The sequence below is a fragment of the Tamandua tetradactyla genome, chromosome 4, assembly GCF_023851605.1.
Source record: "Tamandua tetradactyla isolate mTamTet1 chromosome 4, mTamTet1.pri, whole genome shotgun sequence".
NCBI lineage: Eukaryota > Metazoa > Chordata > Mammalia > Pilosa > Myrmecophagidae > Tamandua > Tamandua tetradactyla.
In genome coordinates this window covers 25440222-25465228 of record NC_135330.1, presented here as the reverse complement: position 1 = coordinate 25465228, position 25007 = coordinate 25440222, and the positions used below count along the sequence as shown (strand labels likewise).

Below are 25007 nucleotides of genomic sequence, written 5' to 3'. Positions count from 1 at the left end.
GTTCATGTCATGTATGATTCTCTTTGGAATGTTTTCTTTCCTTTTACATTAAATAAATAACATTGTAAGTACTTCTCTGGTTGTTTGTATACGTTATCTACTAGGAGTAGGAAATCTCTTAAATGTAGCCTAGGTCCAGCAGTTTAATTAATAGTTTCAAAAGTACTGCAAAACTAGGGAGCATGGGTAGTTCAGTGATAGAATGCTTGCCTTCCATGCCGGAGACCCAGGTTCGATTCCCGACCACACAACAACAATAAAAAAAAAGTGCACTTTTCTTGTCAAAAGTACCTTTTTAAAAGGTCACAAGATGGGGATGTTAACTATTAAAATAAATATTTTCTTTATGAAATATTAGATAAGTGAGTGTTGCAAAGCATCAATTTTTTTTCTTCTCTTAACGAAAGAGCATTGACATTTATTAAGTGTGTGCTAAGTGTTAGGCTTGGAAAACACTAACACATTTAATTATCACAAGTGATATAAAGATTATTGCCTTTATTTTCAAAGTGAGAAAATATGAGGCTTAAAGAGGTTTGCAAAGTCACATGGTAAGTGATAAAGCTGAATTACAAACTCAAGTCTGTTTAAATACAGAGCTCTGGGTGTCTCTGCTGCATCATACAGAGAAAGATTTCAGGAAGACAAGTGCTATCAGACTCTAAGAAGGATTTAAAACAATGTTGAAAATGTCTTTTCCACTCTGCATGTCTTTATGTTTTCCTTCACATGTTGTTTTCTCTTATATGGCTATGTGATCTAACTCTCCACTCTTCCTTCCCAAACCTATTCTTCCTTTGAGTTCTTAATAGTCTATCTAAGTAAATGGACATTATCCTCTACCAATCAGTTTCTCAAATTATAATCCTAGGAGTCCTCTATCCTTTTCTCCTCAACTACCCACTGGATCACTTAGATTTTGAAATATCCCCTCTTCTTCCATATATCTCCTTAGCTTACAGCTTTCCCATCATGTTAGCTCCTTTTCTCTGCCTAATTCACTCCTGATCCCTCAAAATTCTGCACTGGGGCCATTCCTAATCCAGCTGAATTCATCTCAACTATATAACCAACACCATGGTCTTCCATTGTAGCACTTGACAAATGGTGTTGTAATCATGGATAACAGTTTTCCTGACTTTCTAATCTTTCTAAAGGTGGAGCTCATAATCTCCACATTAGTGTCCTCAATGAATAGCATAACACCTGGAACACGAGAAGTCTTCAATAAATATATATTTTTTTAATTTGAAAATATTTGTGAAGCCAGATATGTTTCACATTGCCTGGGAAATATAAATATGAGTAGGACAGTCTGCTTTTAAGTCATTTTCAGTGTAACAGTGGGGACTGGGCCAATGTAAAATTCAAATTAAAAGTGGAGAATAAACAGCTATGCAAATGTAAAAGATCATGGGGAAGTATGCTCTTACTTGTTTTATAAAAAGTTATCCTTCCTGTTAAATAAGTAGATCATTTTCTTTTTCTTCTACAGAAGTTTTGTTCTGAGCATTTAGACATCTAGTACCATGAATCCACAATACTGAAATTTTCTTGTATCAAATAACGGTTATACAATAGCTGCATTAAGACAGTTTTACCGGGAGGGTACAAGATTGTGGCTTAGTGAGGTGTGAAATTTAGTTCATCCTCCAGAGCAACTAGTAAATCTCCACGAACAGCACAGAACAACTACTGGGGCCACATCAGTGACCGGACATACAGTGTACCCCAGTCTGAACAAGCTGGACCAGCTGCAAACCCACCCGGAACCCTGAGTCCCCCAAGCCATGGAGGCCAGCGCCCCTCCCCCAAAGGCTGCTTCCCAGAAGGGAAAGGAAAGAGACTTTACTAGTAGCAAGGGGCTAAGCTCAACCAAGCTCCAATTGAGGAATTAGTTGACACATTCTGAATACTGAAAATAGACCCCCAGCTCAGCTGAACCTTGAGTAAAAGCTGAGGTTGCTGGTTTTTGCCCCAGCAGCGGGAGCAGGGCTAATGGAAAAAAAAAAAAAAAAGATTTTTTTGGATCGGACAGCACAAGATACTTGAAAAGGTCTGGCCCTGAAGGAAAGGAAGGGGCACATAGGACCTGGAGCAACATACGAACTTAAGCTCTTGATTGGCAAGCCCGAGGAAGGGGGTCCTGCTCTTAAAAGGCTTTTTTTTTTCTTTTCTTCTTTGTGTCTGTGTTTCTATGTCTTGACTGCTGTTTGGATACAACTGTAAGCCTTCTCAGGTTCCAACTACCCCAGGCAAGGGCAGAATTAAGCTTGTCTGAGAGATAAAGAGTCTGGTCAGGTGAAAGGAAGTAATTCATGGAGGCTGTGCCTTCCACAGGAGAAGGGTGGGGCCCAGCTCAGGTAGAATCCCTCCCTCAGGGAATTCAGACCCCAGGGTCTGGAAAACTGAAGTGATTAAAGCCAGACTACAACCTCTCCTCTGTCCTCCACCATGTCCCCAGCAGGGAGAGTCTGCTGAAGTTAAAGGTAACCCACCACTTTATACTGGTGGGACCTGCAGGCAGACAAGCACACATACTGGGCAGGATAGGAAAAATACAGAGTCTAGAGGCTTCATGGGAAAGTCTTTTAACCTGCTGGTTTTCACCCTCAGGAAAAACTGATGCAGGTAACTCTTTCCTCCTGTCACTTTGGTCTGAGAAAATCTGACTGGGGTCTATAATACCTAAGTAGACCCTCCAAGGGGGAAAAAAAAGGCATGATACAGGCAGGGCAAGAAACAAGAAAACAAGAACTCAAAAATTCTGATCTGTTAAACAAAACCTAAGCTAGAGGGCTAGAATAAACTGAACTGAATGTCAGCGAACAGATAGACAGCAAAGCCATCCAGCAAGAAAATCCTAGGTAAGAGAGTGAAAACAATCCCCAGAATAAACTAATTAAGGAAATTAAATGTCTAGATGCCAGCAAAAAATAATGAATAATACTAGGAAAATTGAAGGTATGGTGCGGTCAAGGGAACAAACCAACAATTCAAATGAGATACAGGAGTTGAAACAGTTAATTCAGGATATTCAGACAGACATGGAAAACCTCATCAAAAATCAAATCAATGAATTGAGGGAGGATATAAAGAAGGCAAGGAATGAACAAAAAGAAGACATCAAAAGTCTGAAAAAAACAAATCATAGAACTTAAGGGAATGAAAGGCACGGTAGAAGAGATGAAAAAAAAAACAATGGAAACCTACAATGTTAGATTTCAAGAAGCAGAAGATAAGAGTAGTGAACTAGAGGATGGGATATCTGAAATACAACAACCAAAAGAAATTATACAGAAAAGAATTAGAAAAATATGAGCAGGGACTCAGGGAATTGAATGACATGAAGCACATGAATATACATGTGGGTGTTGCAGAAGGAGAAGAGAACAGAAAAGAAGGAGAAAAACTAATGGAAGAAATTATCACTGAAAATTTCCCAACTCTTTTGAAAGACTTAAATGACAAGAAATGCAGCATACCCCAAACAGAATAGATCTAAATAGACATACTCCAAGACACTTACTAATCAGAATGTCAGATGTCAAAGAGAAAGAGAGAATCTTGAAAGCAGCAAGAGAAAAGCAATCCATCATATGCAAGGGAAGCCTAATAAGGCTATGTGTAGATTTTTCAGCAGAAACTATGGAGGTGAGAAGACAGTGGTATGATATATTTAAGATACTAAAAGAGAAAAACTGCCAACCAAGAATTCTGTATTCAGCAAAATTGGCCTTCAAAAATGAGGGGAGGAATGGAAACATTTTCAGACAAAAACATTAGTGAATAAACTTGGAGAATTTCATTGGTGACAGAGACCATCAGGAGATAGAAATAGGATAAGATATTGGGTAACTGGAGCTGAAGGGATACAGATTGTGCAACAGGACCGATTGTAAAAACTCAGAAATGGATAGCACAATACTACCTAACTGTAGTACAATTATGTTAGAACACTGAATGAAGCTGAATGTGAGAATGATAGAGGGAGGAAGGCTGGGGGCACAAATGAAATCAGAAAGAAAGATTGGTGATAAAGACTGAGATGGTATGTGCTGGTTTGAAAGGATGTATGTCCCCTAGAAAAGCCATGTTTTAATCTAAATTCCATTTCATAAAGGGAGAATAATCCCTATTCAGTACTGTATGTTTGAAACTGTAATCAGATCATCTCTTTGGAGATGTGATTTAATCAAGAGTGGTTGTTAAACTGGATTAGGTGACATGTTTCCCCTCATTGGGGTGGGTCTTGATAAGTTCCTGGAGTCCTATAAAAGAGGAAACATTTTGGAAAATGAAAGCGATTCAGAGCGAGCAGAGAATGCTGTAGCATCACGAAGCAGAGTCCACCAACCAGCGACCTTTGGAGATAAAGAAGGAAAATGCCTCCCTGGGAACTTCACTGAAACAGGAAGCCAGGAGAGAAAGCTAGCAGATGACACCGTGCTCACCGTGTGCCCTTCCAGCCAAGAGAGAAACTGTGACTGTGTTTGTCATGTGCCTTCTCACTTGAGAGAGAAACCCTGAACTTCATCAGCCATCTTGAACCAAGGTATCTTTCCCTGGATACCTTTGATTGGACATTTCTATTGATTTGTTGTAATTGGGACATTTTCTTGGCCTTAGAACTGTGGACTAGCAACTTATTAAAATCCCCTTCTAAAAAGCCATTCCATTCCTGGTATATTGGATTCCAGCAGCTAGCAAACTAGAACATGGTATAATCTAGGAATGCCCAGAGTGTATAATGATAGTGAGTAAATGTACAAAGTTAAAAATGTTTTTGCATGAGGAAGAACAAAGGGAGGTCATTACTGCAGGGTGTTGAAAGTAGATGGTAATTAATATTTTAAAATTTTAACTTATGTGTGAGACTAAAGCAAAAAATGTTTGGTACAAAATTTATCTTTTGACTAGTGCAGTTCCTAATATAACTTATGTGGACAGCTTAATTGAACACCATAAGTACATGGAACCTGGAGTAGGGCATAAGATTTTGTATGTTTGCCCAGAGTGATGCCCCAATAAATCCCAGAGTGCTTTGAACAGTGAGTGAAAAAGTATTTGGAAAGTCCCCTTGGGGGAAAGGTGAGAAAGGGGGAAGATTCAGCTTCCCCAAGTGGAGAATTCTTCATATTTTCACAAGCAGTGGGGATAACCAAAGCAATAGGCTGAGCCCCCCAATCTTGGGGTTTGTTCATATGAAACTTAACCCCACAAAGGATAGGTCAAGCCTACTTAAAATTAGGCCTAAAAGTCACACCCCAAGAGAACCTCTTTTGTTGCTCAGATGTGGCCTCTCTGTCCAGCCAACACAACAAGCAAACTCACCGCCCTCCCCCTGTCTATGTGGGACATGACTCCCAGAGGTGTGGACCTTCCTGGCAACATGGGATAGAAATCCTAGAATGAGCTGAGACCTAGTATCAAGGGATTGAGAAAACCTTCTCAACCAAAAGGGGGAAGAGTGAACTGAGACAAAATAAAGTGCCAATGGCTGAGAGATTCCAAACAAAGTCAAGAGGCTATCCTGGAGGTTATTCTTACGCATTAAATAGATATCACCTTGTTAGTCAAGGCATAATGGAGAGGCTGGAGGGAACTGCCTGAAAATGTACAGCTGTGTTCCAGTAACCATGTTTCTTGAAGATGATTATATAATGATATAGCTTTCACAGTGTGACAGTGTGATTGTGAAAAACCTTGTGTCTGATGCTCCTTTTATCTACCTTATCAACAGACGAGTAAAACATATGGAATAAAAATAAATAATAGGGGGAACAAATGTTAAAATAAATTTAGTAGATTGAAATGCTAGTAATAATGAAAGGGAGGGATAAGGGGTATAGTATGTATGAATTTTTTTTCTGTTGTCTTTTTATTTCTTTTTCTAAATTGCTGCAAATGTTCTAAGAAATGATCATGATGATGAATATGCAACTATGTGGTGATATTGTGAATTACTGATTATGTATGTAGAATGGAATGATCATATGTTAAGAATGTTTTTGTTTGTTATATTCAAAAATAAATAAATAAAAATTTTTAAAAATAAAAAAAAATACTAAGGCAAAAAAAAAACATTTTCAGACAAAAAAATCACTGAGAGAATTTGTGACCAAGAGACTGGGTCTGCAAGAAATACTAAAGGGAGCACTAGAGACAAATAGGAAAAGACAGGAGAGAGAGGTGTGGAGAAGAGTGTAGAAATGAAGAATATCAGTAAAGGTAAAAAGAAGAAAAGTTAGATATAACATATAAAATCCAAAAGACAAAATGTAGAAGAAAGTACTGCCCTTACAGTAATAACACTAAATGTTAATGGATTAAAATCCCCAATGAAAAGACATAGACTGGCAGGATGGGTTAAAAAAAAAAAACAGGACCCATCTATATGCTGTCTACAGAAAATGCAATTTAGACCCAAGGATAAACATAGATTGAAAGTGAAAGGCTGCAAAAAGATATATCATGCAAACAACAATCAGAAAAGAGCAGGAGTAGCTATACTAATATCCAACAAATTAGACGTCAAATGTAAAACAGGTAAAAGAGATGAAGAAGGACACTATGTATTAATAAAAGGAACAATTCAACAAGAAGACATAACAGTCATAAATACTTATGCAGCGAGCCAGAGTACTCCAAAATACATGAGGCAAACACTGAAAAGAGAAATAGACACATCTACCATAAAAGTTGGAGACTTTAATTCCTTGCTTTCATCAATGGACAGAACATCTAGACAGAGGATCCATAAAGAAACAGAGAATTTGAATAGTACAATAAACAAACTAGACTTAATAGACATTTATAAAACATTACACCCCACAACGGCAGGATACACCTTTTTCTCAAGTGCTCATGGAACATTCTCAAGGATAGACCATATGCTGGGTCACAAAACAAGTCTCAGTAAATTTTTAAAGATTGAAATCATACAAAACACTTTCTCAGATCATAAAGGAGTGAAGGTGAAAATCAATAATAGGCAGAGGGCCAGATAATTCACAAATATAGAGAGGCTCAACAACACACTCTTAAACAACCAGTGGGTCGAGGAAGAAATTACAAGAGAAATCAGTAAATATCTTGAGACAAATGAAAATAAAAGCACAACATATCAAAATTTATGGGATGCAGCAAAGGCAGTGCTGAGAGGAAAATTTATTGCCCTAAATGCCTATATCAAAAAAGAAGAAAGCAAAAATCGAGGAATTAACTGTGTGTTCACTTGGAAGAACTAGAGAAAGAACAGAAAACTAACCCCAAAGCAAGCACAAGGAAAGAAATAACAAAGATTAGAGCAGAAATAAATGAAATTGAGAACATGAAAACAGTCGAGAAAATCAACAAAACCAGAAGTTGGTACTATGAGAAAATCAATAAGATTGATGGACCCTTAGCAAGGTTGACAAAAAGAAGAAGAGAGAGGATGCAAATAAATAAAATCAGAAATGGAAGAAGAGACATAACCACTGACCCCACAGGAATAAAGGAGGTAATGAGAGGATACTATGATCAACTTTATGCTAATAAATTAGACAACGTAGATGAAGTGGACAACTTCCTAGAAAGGCATGAACAACCAACATTGACTTTTAGAAGAAATAGATGACCTCAACAAACAATCACAAGTAAAGAAATTGAATTAATCATTAAGAAGCTCCCCAAAAAGAAAAATCCAGGACCACATGTGAATTCTACCAAGCATTCAAGAAAGAGTTAGTACCAATCCTGCTCAAACTCTTCCAAAAAATTGAAGAGGAGGGAAGGCTACCTAACTCATTCTATGAAGCCAACATAACCTTCATACCAAAGCCAGAAAAAGACACTACAAGAAAAGAAAACTGCAGACTAATCTCTCTAATAAATATAGATGCAGAAATGCTCAAGAAAATTCTTGTAAATCGAATCCAGCAGCACATTAAAAGAATTATACATCATGACCAAGTAGGATTCATCCCAGGTATGGAAGAATGTTTCAGCATAAGAAAATCAATTAATGTGATACACCATATCAACAAATCAAAGCAGAAAAACCATATAATCATCTCAGTTGATGCAGAAAGGGCATTTGACAAAATCAAACATCCTTTCTTGTTGAAAACACTTCAAAGGATAGGAATAGAAGGGAACTTCCTCAACATGATAAAGGAAATATATGAAAAACCCACAGCTAGCATCATCCTCACTGGGGAAAAACAGAAAACTTTCCCCCTAAGATCAGGAACAAGACAAGGATGTCCACTATCCCCATTGTTATTCAACATTGTGTTGAAAGTTCTAGCGAGAGTAATCAGGTGAGAAAAAGAAATACAAGGCATCAAAATTGGAAAGGAAGAAGGAAAGCTCTCACTTTTTTCAGATGGTATGATACTATATGTTGAAAACCCTGAAAAATCCACAGCAAAACTACTAGAGCTAATCAATGAGTACAGCAAAATGACAGATTACAAGAGCAGCACTAAAAGATCTGTATAGTTTCTATACACTAGTAATGAGCAATCTGAGGGGGAAATCAAGAAAAAAAAATCCATTTACAATGGCAACCAAAAGAAAATATTTAGGAATAAATTTAACTAAGGATACAAAAGACCTATACAAATAAAACTACAAGAAATTGCTAAAAGAAATCACAGAAGACCTAAATAAATGGAAGGGCATACCATGTTAATGAATTGGAAGACTAAATATAGTTTAGATGTCAAATCTACCTAAATTGATTTGTAGATTCACTGCAATACCAATTAAAATCCCAAAAACTTACTTTTCAGAAATAGAAAAACCAATAACCAAATTTATCTCAAAGGGCAGGGTGTGCCAAATAGCCAAAGATATCCTGAGAAAGAATGAAGTCACAGGTCTCACACTACCTGAGTTTAAGGTGTATTTTGAAGCTACAGTGGTCAAAACAGCATGGTACTCGCATAAAGATAGATATACTGACCAATGGAATCAAATAGAGTGTTCAGATATAGACCCTCTCATCTGTGGACAATTGATCTTTGATAATGCAGTCAAGCCAACTCACCTGGGACAGAATAGTCTTTTCAATAAATGGTGCCTGGTGAACTGGATAGCCACATGCAAAAAAATGAAAGAGAATCCACATCTCACACCATATACAAAAATTAACTCAAGATGGATCCAAGGCCTAAATATTAGATCTAAGACCATAAAACTTGTAAAAGAAAATGTAGGGAAATATCTTATAAAACTTCTAATAGGAGGTGGTTTCCTAGATTTTACACCCAAAGCACGAGCATTGAAGAAAGAAATAGATAAATGGGAACTCCTCAGAATTAAATACTTTTGTGCATCAAAGAACTTTGTCAAGAAAGTAAAAAGACAGCCTACAAAATGGGAGAAAATATTTGGAAATGATGTATCAGGTAAGAGTCTAGTATCCAGAAAATACAAAGAAGCTGTTCAACTCAACACCAAAGACAAACAATCCAATTACCACATAGGCAAAATACATGAACAGACACTTCTCAGAAGAGAAAATACAAATGGCTAAAAGGCATATGAAAAGAGGCTCAACTTCCCTGACTATTAGGGAAATGCCAATCAAAACCACAATGAGATATCATCTCACACTCACCAGAATGGCAATTATCAATAAAACAAAAAATAGCAAGTGTTGGAGAGGATGTGGAGAAAGAGGCACACTTATCCACTGTTGGTGGGAATGTAAAATGGTACGACTGCTGTGGAAGGCAGTTTGGTGGTTCCTCAGGAAGCTAAATATAGAATTGCCATATGATCCGGCAATACCATTCCTAAGTATCTACTCAGAGGGCATGAGGGCAAAGACACAAACAGGCCTTTGCACACCAATGTTTATAGTAGCATTATTTACAATTGCCAAGAGATGGGAACATCCCAAATGTGCATCACCAGACAAGTGGCTAAACAAGCTGTGGTATATACATACAATGGAATATTATGCAGCTGTAAGACAGAATAAAATCATGAAGCATGTAACAACATGGGTGGACCTTGAGGACATTATGCTGAGTGAAATTAGCCAGAAACAAAAGGTCAAATACTGTATGGTCTTACTGATATGAACTAATATTAATGAATGAACTTGGAGAATCTCAGTTAAGAACAGAGGCCGTCAGGAGATAGAAATAGGGTAGATTTTGAGTAATTGGAGCTGAAAGGATATAGACTGTGCAACAGGGCTGATTGTAAAAATTCAGAAATGGATGGCAAAATATTACCTAATTGTAGCACAATGATGTCGGTACACTGAATGAAGCTAAACGTGAGGATGATGGAGGGAGGAGGGCTGGGAGCACAAATGAAGCCAGAAGTAAAGACAGATGATAAAGACTGAGATGGTATACTCTAGAAATGCCTAGAGTGTACAATGATAGTGACTAAATGTACAAATTTAAAAATGTTTTTGTCGGGCGGGCCGCGGTGGCTCAGCGGGCAAGAGTGCTTGCCTGCCATGCCGGAGGACCCCGGTTCGATTCCCGGCCCCAGCCCATGTAAAAAACAAACAAACAAACAAAATATAATAAAATAAGAAAATGTTTAAAGATGTTTCCCTTCCTTCCTTCTATCCTTCCTTCTATCCTTCCTTCCTTCTAAAAAAAAAAAAAAAAAATGTTTTTGCATGAGGAAGAACAAAGGAATGTCAATATTGCAGGGTGTTGAAAATAGGTGGTCATTCATATTTAAAACTTTAACTTTTATGTGAGACTAAAGCAAAAAAAAATGTTTATTTGGTACAAAATTTATATTTTGACTAGTACATTTCCTAATATAACTTATATGGACATTTAATTGGACACCGTAAGTACATGGAACCTTGAATAGGGCATGAGATTTTGTAGGTTTGTCCAGAGTGATGCCCCAATAAATCCCAGAGTGATTTGAACAGAGAATAAAAATGTATTTGCAAAGTCCCCTTGGGGGAACAGCACGGAAGGGGGAAAATTCAACTTCCCCATTTGGAGAATTCTTGATATTCTGGCAAGCATTGGGGACAACCACATCAATAGGCTGAATCCTCAGTCTTGGGTTGTGTTCATATGAAACTTAACCCTGCAAAGGATAGACTAAGCTTACTTAAAATTAGGCCTAAGAGTCACCCCCAGAGAACCTCTTTTGTTGCTCAGTTGTGGCCTATCTCTCCCTCAGCCAATATGGCAAGCAAACTGACCACCCTCCCCTTCTCTAGTGCAACATGACTTTCCAGGGGTGTAAACCTCCCTGGCAACATGGTGCAGAAATCCGAGAATGAGCTGAGACTCAGTGTTAAGGGATTGAAAAAACCTTCTCAACTGAATGGTGGAAGAGAGAAATGAGACAAAATGAGGTGTCAGTGGCTGAGAGATTTCAAATAGAGTCGAGAGGTTATCCTGGAGGTTATTCTTACACATTTTATAGATATCCCCTTTTTAGTTTAAGTTGTATTAGAGAGGCTAGAGGGAAGTGCCTGAAACTGTAGAGCTGAGTTCCAGTAGCTATGTTTCTGAAGATGATTGTTTAATAATATAGCTTTTGCAGTGTGACTGTGATTGTGAAAACCTTGTGTCTGATGCTTCTTTTATCTATGATATTGATAGATGAATAAAACATGTGCTTAAAAATAAATAAATAATAGGGGGGACAAATGTTAAAATAAATTGAGTAGATTGAAATACTAGTGAACAATGAAAGGGAGTGGTAAGGGGTATAGAAAAAAAAGAAGGAACAAAAGTTAGTCTATTGATTGAGTAGATGCAAATACTAGTGGTCAATGAGAGGGAGGGGTAAGGGGGTAAGGTATGTATGAGTTTTTTCTTTTTTCTTTATATTTCTTTTTTTGGAGTGACACAGATGTTCTAAAAAATTATCTTGGTGATGAATATAGTACTATGTGATGATATTGTGAACCATTGATTGTACACCATGCACGAAACATTTGTATGTTAAGAATGTTCATGTTTGTATGTTGTTTTGGTTTGATAATAAAAAATAAATTTAAAAAATTAAAATAGAGTATTATACCAGTGGATGTAAAGGAGAATTTAACAAGAATTCATTAGTTAATCACTTGGTAGAAAAACAACATTGGAAAGTTTCCATTAGCAATAGGAATTTACTACATGTAGTTAACAGTACATACTTGCCGTGTTGGTGAGGTGATGACCCTAGAATACTGCCTAACCTTTTCATATTCGTGCAAAAAGAAAGGTTATGACATAAGAATATTATTGGAATTTTATGGGTTCTGCTTCAGTTAATATGTCTATATCTGTGGAGTCTTTTGCTTATAGGGATTCTAGAACATAGCTATTTTTTCAATTTTTTCTTTTTATTTCTAAATTGTATACAGTATAGATGTATTAATATCCATATTAGCTATGATCTGTGTATAGTAGCTACAGTACATCTCCTTTCTGCCCTGCTGTACTGCATTAGTTGAGGCTTTTATGATCCCTTGCATATGATTAAAAATAATGAAAAGGGAATACAGGATTGGTCCTTGATGAACAATAACTTAGTTTCTGAATTTATAGTTTAATGGAGGCCTTTACACTCACTCCTTCCCAAGTAGCTGGGTATGATATGCATTACTTTCAAATTGTTTATGTAGTCAACAAATATGTATTGAATGCTTGCTCTGCCCAAGGCACTGTTTTAAGTGCTGGGGTTACAAAAATGAACAAAATAGACAGGATCCCTGTATTCATGAACTTTACATTCCATTGGGGGAAGGCAGATAATAAGCATATAAATAAATAAATACTTTCATTTGATGTTAAATACTGTAAAGAAAATAAAATCGAGTAATGGGATAGAGATAGGCTGTTTCACAGCTTTAAAGCCTAATGCAGTGCTCATGGTTTGTTTGAACATGAGCTCCATGAGGGCTGGAATTATTGTTTCTTTTGTTTTACAGTACCCAGAACAGAACATAGTATGTGCTTATTAGTTTTTTTGTTGTTGTTGTTAAATGAATTGATTATTTAAGTATTTGTGTCATTTCTTCTCATCTGGGGTGAAAATCTTGAGCTCTTTTTTTAGGTGATTAGGAGTTGCGAAAAGACATCTTATGAATTTGGGTTCTCTGTCAGATCTGCTTAGGCAGAAGAGAATTCTGTATGTCCCAATTTGGTTGAGCTTCAGTCTTATATCTGTCAGTGGTATAATGTGTGTGTGTGTATGCTAGGCACAGAACTCTAGGAAGCTGGATGAGTTCTGAAATATGTGTGTGGGTATTAAGTGGTATACAAAAAGCTTTTTAACAATGGAGGGAGGTGACTTTCATTAGATGTGTTAATTTCTACTTGAATCTGAGAGTACTGCTTCTGAACCCACCACCCATGTCTAAATGGGGCTTACGTTTTTAAAAGCAAACTTTTTGACTGTATAGTGCAGTGATAGGAAGAGGGTATTATACTAGAATTAGATAGAACTCTTTTAAAATTACCTATGTCAATGTCTCTGCCCAAGATTCACTGAGTTAGTTTGGGAGATGCAGGTTGGCTAAAGGGCAACTATTTATATAAGTGCTAGTAACCCAGTGCATTTTAAACATTTTTTTTATTTACAAGAACCATGAGTTCACTTTATTTTCCTTTTAAATATTTCATTGTCATAATTTATTTTATAAAGTGATTTAAGGTAATTTTTTGTCTCATAGTTAAATCAACAGAGGAAAAGTAGACACGTAAACATTTCTATGTTTGTATATGTGGAGGTGACTCCTGAGTGAGAGTAGGTGGCTAAAAATAAATTACTGAACTTTTAAGCTTAGATTAAATCTTCATTGAATAGTCTGAAATTTCGTTAGAATAGGCCTCAATAGCCTAAAATAAAGGAGGAAATTGTGTTTTCATCTCAAAGAATGGTAAAAATTGTCTTTTTCCTGGTGGTCACTTTAAAACATTCCCAGGTGGAACTGGAAATCAAACCCGGGTCTCCAGCATGGCAGGTGAGAAGTCGGCCAGCTGAGCCACTGTTGCTCTACCTCTTCTCTTAAACTCTTTTTATGTGTAGAGGAAACCTGATGATCAGTGAAGAGGTATACCCATTATGTGCAGGTTTTACATTTACATTTTGGAAACTGAATATTTTTTATAAATTTCTACAATACCTGGGAAAACTCCTTTGTTAGCCTGGTTATGTAATATATAGCGAAAGTAGGTTATGACTGTCTATGTGATGTTTCAGCAGCCTATTGAAAAGAAAATGAAACTGATTTAGAGTCAAGCTGTTTGACTAAATTCTATAGTTACTGAGCATTTTTTTTTTTTTGGTATATTTTTATCGGCAAGACAAAACAACATACAAGCACGAACATTTTTAACTTATGAATATTGATACTTGGTGTATAATCAATGGCTCACATTAACAGTCAGAAGCAGAGCTAAAAATAAAATAAGTTAAATATTATGTTTATATCTTCTTGTCTTTAATTGCCTGTGTATAAACATAGTTGTATATTCATCACCATGATCATTTCTTAGAACATTTGCATCACTCCAGAAAAAAAAAGAAAAAGAAAAAAGAAAAAGTCTCATACATACCATTCCCCTTGCCCCTCCCTCTCATTAACCACTAGTGTTTCCGTCTACCCAATATATTTTAACCTTTGTTCCCCCTATTTTTTTTCTATTCCCCTTACCACTCCTTTTCATTGATCACTAGTATTTCAATCTACTCAATTTATTTTAACATTTATTCCCCTATTATTTATTTATTTTTTATCTATGTTTTTTACTCATCTGTCCATACCATAGATAAAAGCATCAGACACAAGATTTTCACAATCACAGGGTCACATTGCTAAAGCTATATCATACAATCATCTTCAAGAAACGGGGCTACTGAAACACACACAGCTGTACAGTTTCAGGCACTTGCCTCTAGCCTCTCAAATACACCTTAAACTAAAAAGGGGATATCTATATAATGTGTAAGAATAACCTCCAAGATAACCTCTTGACTCTGAAATCTCTCAGCCACAAAGCCTTAAACTTAAATTTTTTTTTGTATTTGAATTTGCTGTTGTGTGTAATGAAAGTCTCAAAAATTGTAAATATTCTTTAAAAAGGAATAAATATGTTTTACTTTTTTTTCAAACTAGTGTTCAGAATCAGGTGGATGAAGTTATTGATGTCATGCAAGAAAATATTACAAAGGTAATTGAAAGAGGGGAGAGACTAGATGAACTACAGGACAAATCAGGTACACATACTCTGTATATTTCTTGATAGTATTAATCTGTGTTTTCAGTAGTTTATTTCTTCTTCCACTGGCCTAGCCAAAGTTTAGGAATCTTGGCTTAGGAAATCAATATTTGGTTCTTAATTGTATGATTTTAACGGTTTAGTTTTAGCTCCCTTTACTTTGAATCATCTTATTGTTGTATTATTTCTTTAACTGTTCAGCTAAAGGATAGAGAATTTAAAAATTCATGGCTGAAGAGTTAGCATAGAAAATAATCTTTGGTTATTTTTTTCTTTTGCCCTTGTTATGGACAAATTTTTGTTGATGTGCCTTGTAGTTCTTATGATCTCAAGGAGCAAAGGTCTAATCACTTTTCCCAATACTTATTTCAGACTTACCTGCTATTTATATTCTGTGCTTTCTCTGGTAACTTAGTAACTGTCTCAGGTACAAGGATTGACAACTGACAAATATCAGTCTCTGTACCTGTAAAAGTTCTAGGTACATATTAGTCGCTTACACTGTTTGAATAGTGAATGGCTAAATACAGGGATAATTAATCTTTGTCAGACTTGTTACCCAAAACTTGTTACCTTGTTTAACTACTTTTAAAATTCATATTGCTTCAAAATCAATATACTTCTGGCATCTTCTAAGAATTTAACCTTTTCCACGTGTAAATTTTTTTCTAGAGATGTGCCAAGTATTTGAACTTTTAAAGAGTATTTCCTTACCAAATTCATAAATTTATTGAAAGGCCTTGAGGCAAAAAGATTTATTTTGATCTTCTAGTAAAAAGGATTATGAGAACTGATGTCCAGCTGTGTTTTATTTTTATAATATAGAGTGCCTCAGTTTTGTGAGTAGAGGAAAGGAAGGATGTTGTTTTCATGCTTAAAAGAGAATGAGTTTGCAGAGGTAGAATTTAATATTTTCTTGTCTTTGTGTGACTAGATAAAAGAATCCTGTTATGTCGTTTAATCCTTCTCTCCATCCTCTATGTGATATAGAAAGCTTATCGGATAATGCAACTGCTTTTAGCAACAGATCCAAACAGCTTCGAAGGCAAATGTGGTGGCGTGGATGCAAAGTAAGTAAATCAGAAGATGTTGGATAGATTGGTTACCATCCACAGTGGACTACAGAGAACTCTAGATTGTAAACTCTGTGAAAACAGGACTGCAGCTGATTTGCTTATTATTGTATCTCCTGAACCTGGAGTATAGTGGGAACAGAATAATTATTTGTTGCATTAACTATATTATTAATTACTGTTGGGTAGGAAATAACTAGAGGAATCAAACATTGCCTTAAAATGGTGTTTCCATAGATTTCTTCATGGAAAGTAGCTCACATTTTATTTATAACTTTATCTCTAGACTTACTATCTTATAACAAATATAAATTGTTTTATAATTTATTTATTAGTAAATATATAAATTGACTATTGGTAAATAAATAAACTTTTTGGAGGAATTTATAGTATTAAACAGAGATTCGTGTGTGTGTGTGCTGGATTTTTTAAAATACATGTAGCTTTCTTCATTACATTTACTGCATACATTTGAGGGTGTAAGAAATGTCCTCTTCTTAATTGCACAAAACTCTTCAGTGCAAAATACTTCAAATGTACATAAACCTTTTGAATACAGTTCTCCATTTTCATGACTATGAAGCAAATCAAAAGCCCTTTCAAATTTTCGAATGGAAGGGTCAGGGGAAAGCAAACTTTTAGGTGACTAAGAGCCAGAATTTAAGTGACTTGGCAAGGTCATTCCATCAGCAGGTTGCAGAGTTGTGTATGGGAATTTGGGACCCAGGCTTTTCTTGGCAGAAAAAGCTGTAGAATCTGGAAATGTTAGTGTTTTCAAGATAAAGAGGAAGGAAATCTAATTTCAGTTCAGATCATTTTATATTAGAAAGCAATTATAAAAACTAATTTTTCAAAACTCAATTAGGTGTGTGTATGGTCCGTTTGTATCTAGCTTCAACATTTGCCTGTTCCCATAAGTGCCATGTTCCACCACAACCCCAGCTTCAGCACACCTGCTGTTAGCAGCTAGTTCTTTTTCACATAGAGTCACAAATTGGAAATTAAGTTTTAATCCTTCTTCTTTTCCAGAGTTAGAGTGACACTGCATGTTTCTTCCTTTAAGTTTTCCCCCAAGAATGGCTTGAGGGATGATAAGAATGTCAGCAGCTAGATCCAATATAGAAACGTGCTTGCCGTTTTCTGTCTCAGTTTCACATTTAACAAGTATTAACCATTTTGGGAAGAAGATCTTTATCAGCTCTTTTGAAAAAGCACACGCAAATCATTAATCCTCTTTGGACCTCCACCCACTGGGCCACGGCGTGCCTCTCTGCTGGGTGTACTTGCCGTCGGGCATGGAGGCACTGCTGCAGGAGAGCCCGTCCCGTGGGGCCCCACCGCCCTTGGTCGTGGCTCGAGCCAGCGCAGTGATCCAGCTGCTTCTAAACAGAGCTATTTTTTTTTTTAAATGGAAGCTAGTGAAAAATATTTTCTGTTGCAAGGAAAAAAACAAAGCAGTTTAAATGTCAGAATCTGTTACGGTGATTGGGGTTAAGAAAAAAAATCCACTATCCTTCATTATTCTAGACAATGGTTTATTCAACTTAAGTTTTTAACAAGGAAAAATATAAGAATCACTATACACTAATATATTCCTGTAAAACATTTTATAGAAATGAATTTACCTGTTGAAACAAGTATCACTATCAATCATTAATGAAAATGTTTATTTCATGGTTTTATGGCAAATTTCATGTCATGTAAACAAATCCTTTCTTTTTCCTCCTGATTCTTTGTGTCATTTTTGGCTTTGTTGAAAATTTTAAACATGAATTCATTATTATTAGTCTCATTTTCAAGTTTAGCAATAACCTTCTAAACCAGACTTTTCCTGATACTAAAGATTTCTTTCAGGAAATTCTTGCATTTACTTATTTCTGACTGTGTACCTGTTGAATCCTCTTACTTTAGAATTAAAACTGAGGGGAAAATACAGGTTTCATTGGTCGCTAGTCTAGGATATTAATCCTAGAATTATCTATTCTATAGACTATTTTGGAAAAACAAAAGATGCATGAACCATTCCCCAGCCCATTCATATAGCAACAAAAAAGATGATGATAGTCTACGTTTTTACCTAGCCTTTTAAAACCCTATCTAAACATTTGTATTTTGTGCTTTTTAGAGTTCTTATCAGAACAATAGTACGCTTTAAGAGGAAGAAACTGAACTATATTTTTAAAGTCTTTGTATCACCCTAAGAACTTTTGGGAATCACTAATAGCATAAATCATTTATTGAAAAACATTTTTCTCTAACTTAAAAAAAAGATAATTTAGAATAGCAAGTATTTTCCTTATGCTATCTTTTTCCCCTACTGCTTATCTTTTTTCAGTCTTTTTGCACCTTCATTATGTTGCCACTCATCTGGGGTTGCCTACCATTTTATGGATTAACTTCCATAATTGTGATTTAGGAAGTATTTTTTAAAAAGGGATATAGAGACAGAAAACAGATCAGAGGTTTGCAGTACTAAGAATGGAGAAGCTGGGGTGGAGATTGATTACTGTGGGGCGTGAGCAAACTTTTTATGACATTTTAATTGTGATGGTGGTGGTTGGCAGGTGTATATTTGTCAAAACCCACTGAACTATTCCTTAAAAGAGTGAATTTTATTTTATATAAAGTATACCTAAATAAACCTGACTTTAAAAGTAAATAAATAAAATGTTCCAGTGTTTAGGGTAGGCTGAAGAGGAAGAATCCTTAGTACCTTTCAAATATTTAGTAAATTCTGAGGCTCTGAAAAGTTTAATTTTTTTTTCCTATACCATTTGGAAGAAGAGAGCTTTCCTGGAAATATTTGAAACCCAGGGAACAAAACTCTAATCATTGAGGTATTTTGAAATTGATATTGATATTTCCATTTAAAATTTCTAAATATTAATTAAGCCTAGCACACATTAACAGGACAAATTAATGGATTTGGGGTAATGTTGAAAAACTGTAAAATTCCAAATTACTTTAGAAATGTTTCAAGTTAAAAAAAGAGAATTAAAGTTACTTTAGTTTGTAATATAATATGGTCCCGTGTAACTACTGAAAATATAGATCCTATTTCCATTTGGTCAGAGTCTATTTCTATAATTTTTTGGTTATCATAATTAATCATTTTAATAGACACTGGTATTCAGATTGCAAAGCTTTATTTTAGAAACACTTAAAAGTTAGTTTTGATTGCTATTTGTGATACTCATCAGAATGTTTAGTCTGTTCATTATAACTAGGTCTCTTTTCCTGAGTGAACCATTTGTAATCAATTATCTGTGCAAATGGTTGATGAAAACTAGGCTTTAATTTGAATTCACCAAAAAATTCAAATCAGTTTTAATCTATGCATTTGAATGATGAGTGGGACAGTTTTATATAGAGAGAAATAACATGAGTTTAAATGCTAAGCAGCTGACCAAGGATTAATCTTAAAGTTTTTCCTCTTCTTTGTGAAACTGACACATAGAATGCTTTTAGGTGAGTTACTTATTAATTGAGGTTATTTATAAAAAATTTAAATGATATTCTTCAAAATGAAGCTAAAAATGCCAAGAAGAAAGGGTGAAAAAACAGAATTCTCTCATACTTTGAGAATAAGTGCTACAAAAAAATGCTGCCTTGTATCACATACATTTCATTTTCTCATATTAGAAATAAGCCTGAGAAATCAGGCAGAATGTCCAGCCCCATGAAAGACTTTGATTGTTAGTGTTTCTCAACACAGCCCTAAACGATAAAATCCAGTTAAGCAAGAACTGTCAAAGTTGGGGAACTCTGATTATTTTTTTAAAAGATGGAAAACAGCTAGCATGTTCATATGGAAAAAATTTGAAAATTTTTCAAGGAATATTCCTGTTTAATGTTGCTTTAATATAATGTGATAAATATCACAACATATAGTCTTAACTTTATTAACAAATCAAGCACTTATGTCTTTCTTATTCCTTTTTTTGTATATTGTAGATAAAAGCCATAATGGCGTTGGTTGCTGTTATCCTTTTGTTAGTGATTATCAGTAAGTATTAACTGGATTGTTTATTTTTGGGCAGTATCATTTGTTTTGGAGTTCTTTTTGATTCCCTTTTAAATTTATTTTCAGTCTGTAGTATAACTAATGTTGAAATAATGTAATAGCCTCTAACCTGAGTCAGGGACTTTTACCTTGGAATCATGAACCTTTGAAAATTCTCTTAAGTTGTGTGTAAAACTATGTGAAAATGCCTGTGCACATTTTTATGGGAAGAGTCTATATCTTTTATCAGATTATTAAAGGGACTCTCCCCCCATCCCGTTGCAAACCCCTCCTCTCTCTTAAAAAAAGTTATCATTTGCACAAGGTCAAATCTGACTGCTGTTATCCTCAGGATAACAATCTACAGTTTCTGTTTATTATTAACTTTCAGGTATGGCAACTTGCATCCATAACATTATGTTTGAAGAAAAAGTCAAAAAAATTTTCCATGTGATGAACTTGTTTTCCTGTTTTTTTGTTTTTGTTTTTGTTTTTGAACTTCATTTCAGTCAGTACAGCATAATTTCTGTCCTTCTTTTTTTTCTGTAATATTCTTTTATTTTAAGGTCAGATCCTTTTCTCCAAGTGCTCTTTACCTATATTTACAGGGATTTTATGAAGATTTAGGAAATGTTTCAAAATAGTCATTTGAAGAATTCTATGGTACTATCCTCTTTTTAAAAAGAAAAAAGTTTTATTATAAAAATATATATTTATGTTTTACAAAAATATATATTTATGGAGGAAAATTTAGAAAATATGGAATATCAGAGAAGAAAAAATTCAGCTGTAGTCTTACAGTACAAAGATAAATAGCTGCTATTAATATAACCATTTATATACTTCTAGTCTTTTCCTATGAATATCAAACATTTTTTTTCAAATGAAAAATAAATAACAAAAAAACCCACATTTTTTTCAAAACATAAAAAACAGGTTATATATACTTTCTAATAAGTATATTGTGGATATTTCCTATGTTAGTAAGTATTTTTACAATATTATTTTTAGCAGCTGCATGTTATGGTTATGCCATAATTTATTTGATCAGAATGTCAATGTTGGATATTTAGGTTTTGTGATATTTTTGCTTCTCCTTTCCTATTTAAATTGTCTAGTATTTCAGATAGAAATTCATTTCCTCATTACTCATTTCTAAAAGTGATACAGATATGTTAAAAAATATTACTTCTAACATAGCTTATGAATCTGATTTTAATATATTCCTTTTTTATTTTTTTCTCTTACAGTTCTTATAGTTGTGAAATACCATACTTAATTTGATGGCAGAGATCTTCATTAAACAAGATCTGGGACAATAATAATAATAAAAGATTGCTGCATAATTTAAATGAAACCTATGTATATAACTTTCAGAACTTCTTTTTCAAGAAACTAAGAGGCAAGTATCATTTCAAATTGGAGCATTGAGAATGTCCAATTGTCTTCTTCACTTTGAACAAAACCTGCTTTTAATAATTTATGTTTAAGGCAAAAATAACCAGCCTCTATTTTGCCGTATTCCAAGGATCTAATTTGGAACTAGATACTTGCCATTTAATTATTTATGTATATAGTTAAAAACTGATGATAATATTTCATACTATTATTGTAATGGCATAAGGGTTTAAATTACTGCGTCAGGCTGGGGGTGTCATGGTGGAGGTGAAAGAATCTATGTAGAGCACTGAATCCTTATGCTAAAAGAGATATGCAGCTATTCAGTCAACATTTGAAAGGATATCATTCTTATATTACAGTTACTCTGCAAGCAATCTCCATGTGTTTATAAGTTGTAACAAAAACTAAATGTTGTAAATGTTGCTGACTTCAGCTATAACTAAAAACATTCCAGTAATCCTGTTTTTGGCTGTACAAGGGAATGTGTAATTTTTGGCATTTGGATTATGGAAACGGTGAATATGATGAACACTGTGGAAAATATTGTATGCCACTATAAAACTGAAGATAATGAAATTAATAAATAATGTCATTGGAAAGGTTGAAAATGACCCATATATAGCTACAAATAATAATCCAGACTGTTTAACCTCCAATAAGGAGGGACCAGTGATAATGTGAGAAAATGAAATCCACAGGTAACTTAATTCCCTAACTTTATTTTGATTAATAGCTTTCCTCTTTAACTTCAGCTTGCCCTTTCACCAGAAGTGCTGAATGTAACAAAATCATCTGGTTAGAATGGGATACTTTTGTCTCGCCTTGATCATCCTCTGGGAGGTGCATATTGTGTCAAATCAGTCAAGCTAATGAGAAATCAAAAGTCAGGAGCCTAGATAAATCTAATAATGGCAATCAGTAAGTAAGTAACCAAATACTAGGTGGTCATGTTCATCTCAGCCTCTTTTTATAACCGTTAAGATGTGCCAACCGTCTTGTGTTGTTTAAGCAAGTCAGAGTGAAAATACATAGTTCACTACTGTATGTGGGAAGGAAGCTTTATAATAAAATTGAAAATTCTGCAGAAGCTTGTGTATGTGGACATCTTTAGAAAATATATAACTCCCTAAATTTGAAATAAGGTTAGTAGAAAATAGCAGTATTTAAATAGAAACAAAAAAAGATCCTGTATAGGTTTTATTTCTTTGGTCATTTGAATTCAAAATGTTTGAAATTAGAATCTTTTTTTTTTTTTAATTCTATAGGAGTAGTACTAAGAATCAAAAATGTTCTGTTTAGAATGGGAAGAAATTTAAAGGGAGAAAGCCAGTTAAAAAGATGCTCAAGACACCTGCAAATTATGAAGATCTAAATATAATCATTAAATTTTATGGTTTGTTGAGAGCATTAAAAATAGTCTCTTCACTCTTATAGATATCAATTAATATAAACAACTTCTGGGCTACTAATAAATTCTTTGACAAAATAGGAGTAAAACCCAGGAAAATGAGTATTTTTAGAATTTCAGTAGCTAAAGTTGAACAACAGCAGAGATGTTTTAAGTAATTAGAATCAATACTAATGTATGTATGTATGTCCTTTATTTGATATTGCAACTAGACTTATAAATGGTTAATTTTCTATTAATTGGCATGAAAATCAAGTTTCTCCCTGATATATATTAGTGAAGATTAAGAATATTTCGCAAAAACAGTTTCAGCCAGAATCCACATTTCTAGTTTCTTTGAATAAAGAAATAACTATAAAAAATGAAAGAAATTATAAAATTTCTTTATAATTTTAATCATAAAAATAAAGGAAATTTTTATATGACATTATTTATATGTAGTTCTTTTTGCATTTAAATATGCTACTGCTGAAAATACTGGTGGCAGGCATGTCACTCTGCTAAAGCTTTGTAGTAGCAGTGGTATCGTTCACAGTTTATCGTTTCATCTTTCCTGGTCTTAATGAATCCTGAGACCCTTAAAATGACTGGCATATTTATAAATTAATAGTGGTAACCATGGAGGCATTAGCCTTCATAAAAGCAAAAAACTGAAGAAAAACTACATTATTTAAATCGATGCCAGACCTACCTTGTTTCCCTCCCTTAATCATTCTTTTTCTCATTCAGTTCAGATCATCCTGCACTTGAAAACTGAAGTTTTATCACCATCAAAACTATCATTATTTAAAACAATGAAGATCAACAGAAAAATTGAAGTAGCTTTGCAAATACTAGTTGATATCCAGTGAAATCAGGTCATTCTATTATCATAATACTTGAAACATATACTTGTGATTTATGTTTAATTACAGAAGCCTTTTACCCTATAGTGATTTTATAATTACAATATTGATTCATTAGCCCCTCCTCCTGATTATAACTCAGTAATTCTTGTGGTCTTTTGGCTCCTCTATCACTGGAAATTGCCCTCAGCTTTTATAAGCTGAGAGATTTCTTGATTAAAGGAAAGTTCCATTTTGAAAATGAAACATCTAAAATGGAGGAAGGATAATTAGTACATATGCGTTATAGAAACCTTGTGCTAGCTTTCCTGTAGATTGCCAGTTATTATAGTCTTTTTGTGCTGTCCTGCTCCATTAGAAAATTACAACTTTGGCATTTTTGATAGCGAAAATAGGCATCTCAATACTCTATAGCCTCTGGGGACACTGAAAATGATTATATAGGTACAGACTGAGGAAGCAAGAATAAAAAGAAATTTAAATCTCTTATTACCAATATATTCTTAAACATGTTTGATGCCCTGTCATATTTGTTGCCCACTCTGCGTCTGCATCTACATATGCAAGAAGATGATCTTTCATGATGAGAACTAATGCCATTAGAAGATATCCTTAATTGTATTTTCAGAGAATTAACTCAAGGATAATGGACCGTTCTGTCCTATTAATCTGATTCTGAGCTTTCACATGGAAATGTGACTGAATTCTATTTTCTTTTCCTGTGAATGGGGAGTAAGAATGTGACTCAATCAAAAAAGCAGTTTGCATTTGTTTTAGAATGGAGTGTATTGCTCATATTTGTACAGGCAATTACTACAAAGTAATGAAAAGACACTGTGAGTCTTAAGGTGCTGAAAGGTGCCTAACTTCTAAATCCACTCTCATGGGGCTATTCCTTAGCCTGAAATAGGGCTTGGTGTTCTTTAAAAGTGTGATATTAGTCTTACTCTGACTTTTTCTGGAAATCAAGTAGAAAAAGAAATGAAGGACTGCAAACTTTTATCCTGACTCCTATTTTATCCTAAGATGCTTGGAACAAGTCCATAGGACTGGAAAGGGAATATGATGGGATAA

General features: G+C 34.6%; 1 protein-coding gene and 1 pseudogene across 2 annotated transcripts in view; one reads left to right on the top strand and one right to left on the bottom strand.

The window, feature by feature from the left end:
- Positions 1–23515, top strand: part of VAMP4 (vesicle associated membrane protein 4) — a 51335-nt gene extending 27820 nt beyond the window's left edge. For both annotated transcript variants that reach the window (XM_077156966.1, XM_077156967.1), the window contains 4 exons: positions 15101–15201; positions 16194–16273; positions 20231–20282; positions 21530–23515. In XM_077156966.1, the coding sequence (XP_077013081.1) occupies positions 15101–15201; positions 16194–16273; positions 20231–20282; positions 21530–21558 (262 nt within the window). In that variant the 3' untranslated portion in view covers positions 21559–23515. The remainder of the gene's footprint in view (positions 1–15100; positions 15202–16193; positions 16274–20230; positions 20283–21529) is intronic.
- On the bottom strand, positions 17127–17930 carry LOC143678928 (D-aminoacyl-tRNA deacylase 2 pseudogene; annotated as a pseudogene).
- Positions 23516–25007: the final 1492 nt, after the last annotated feature.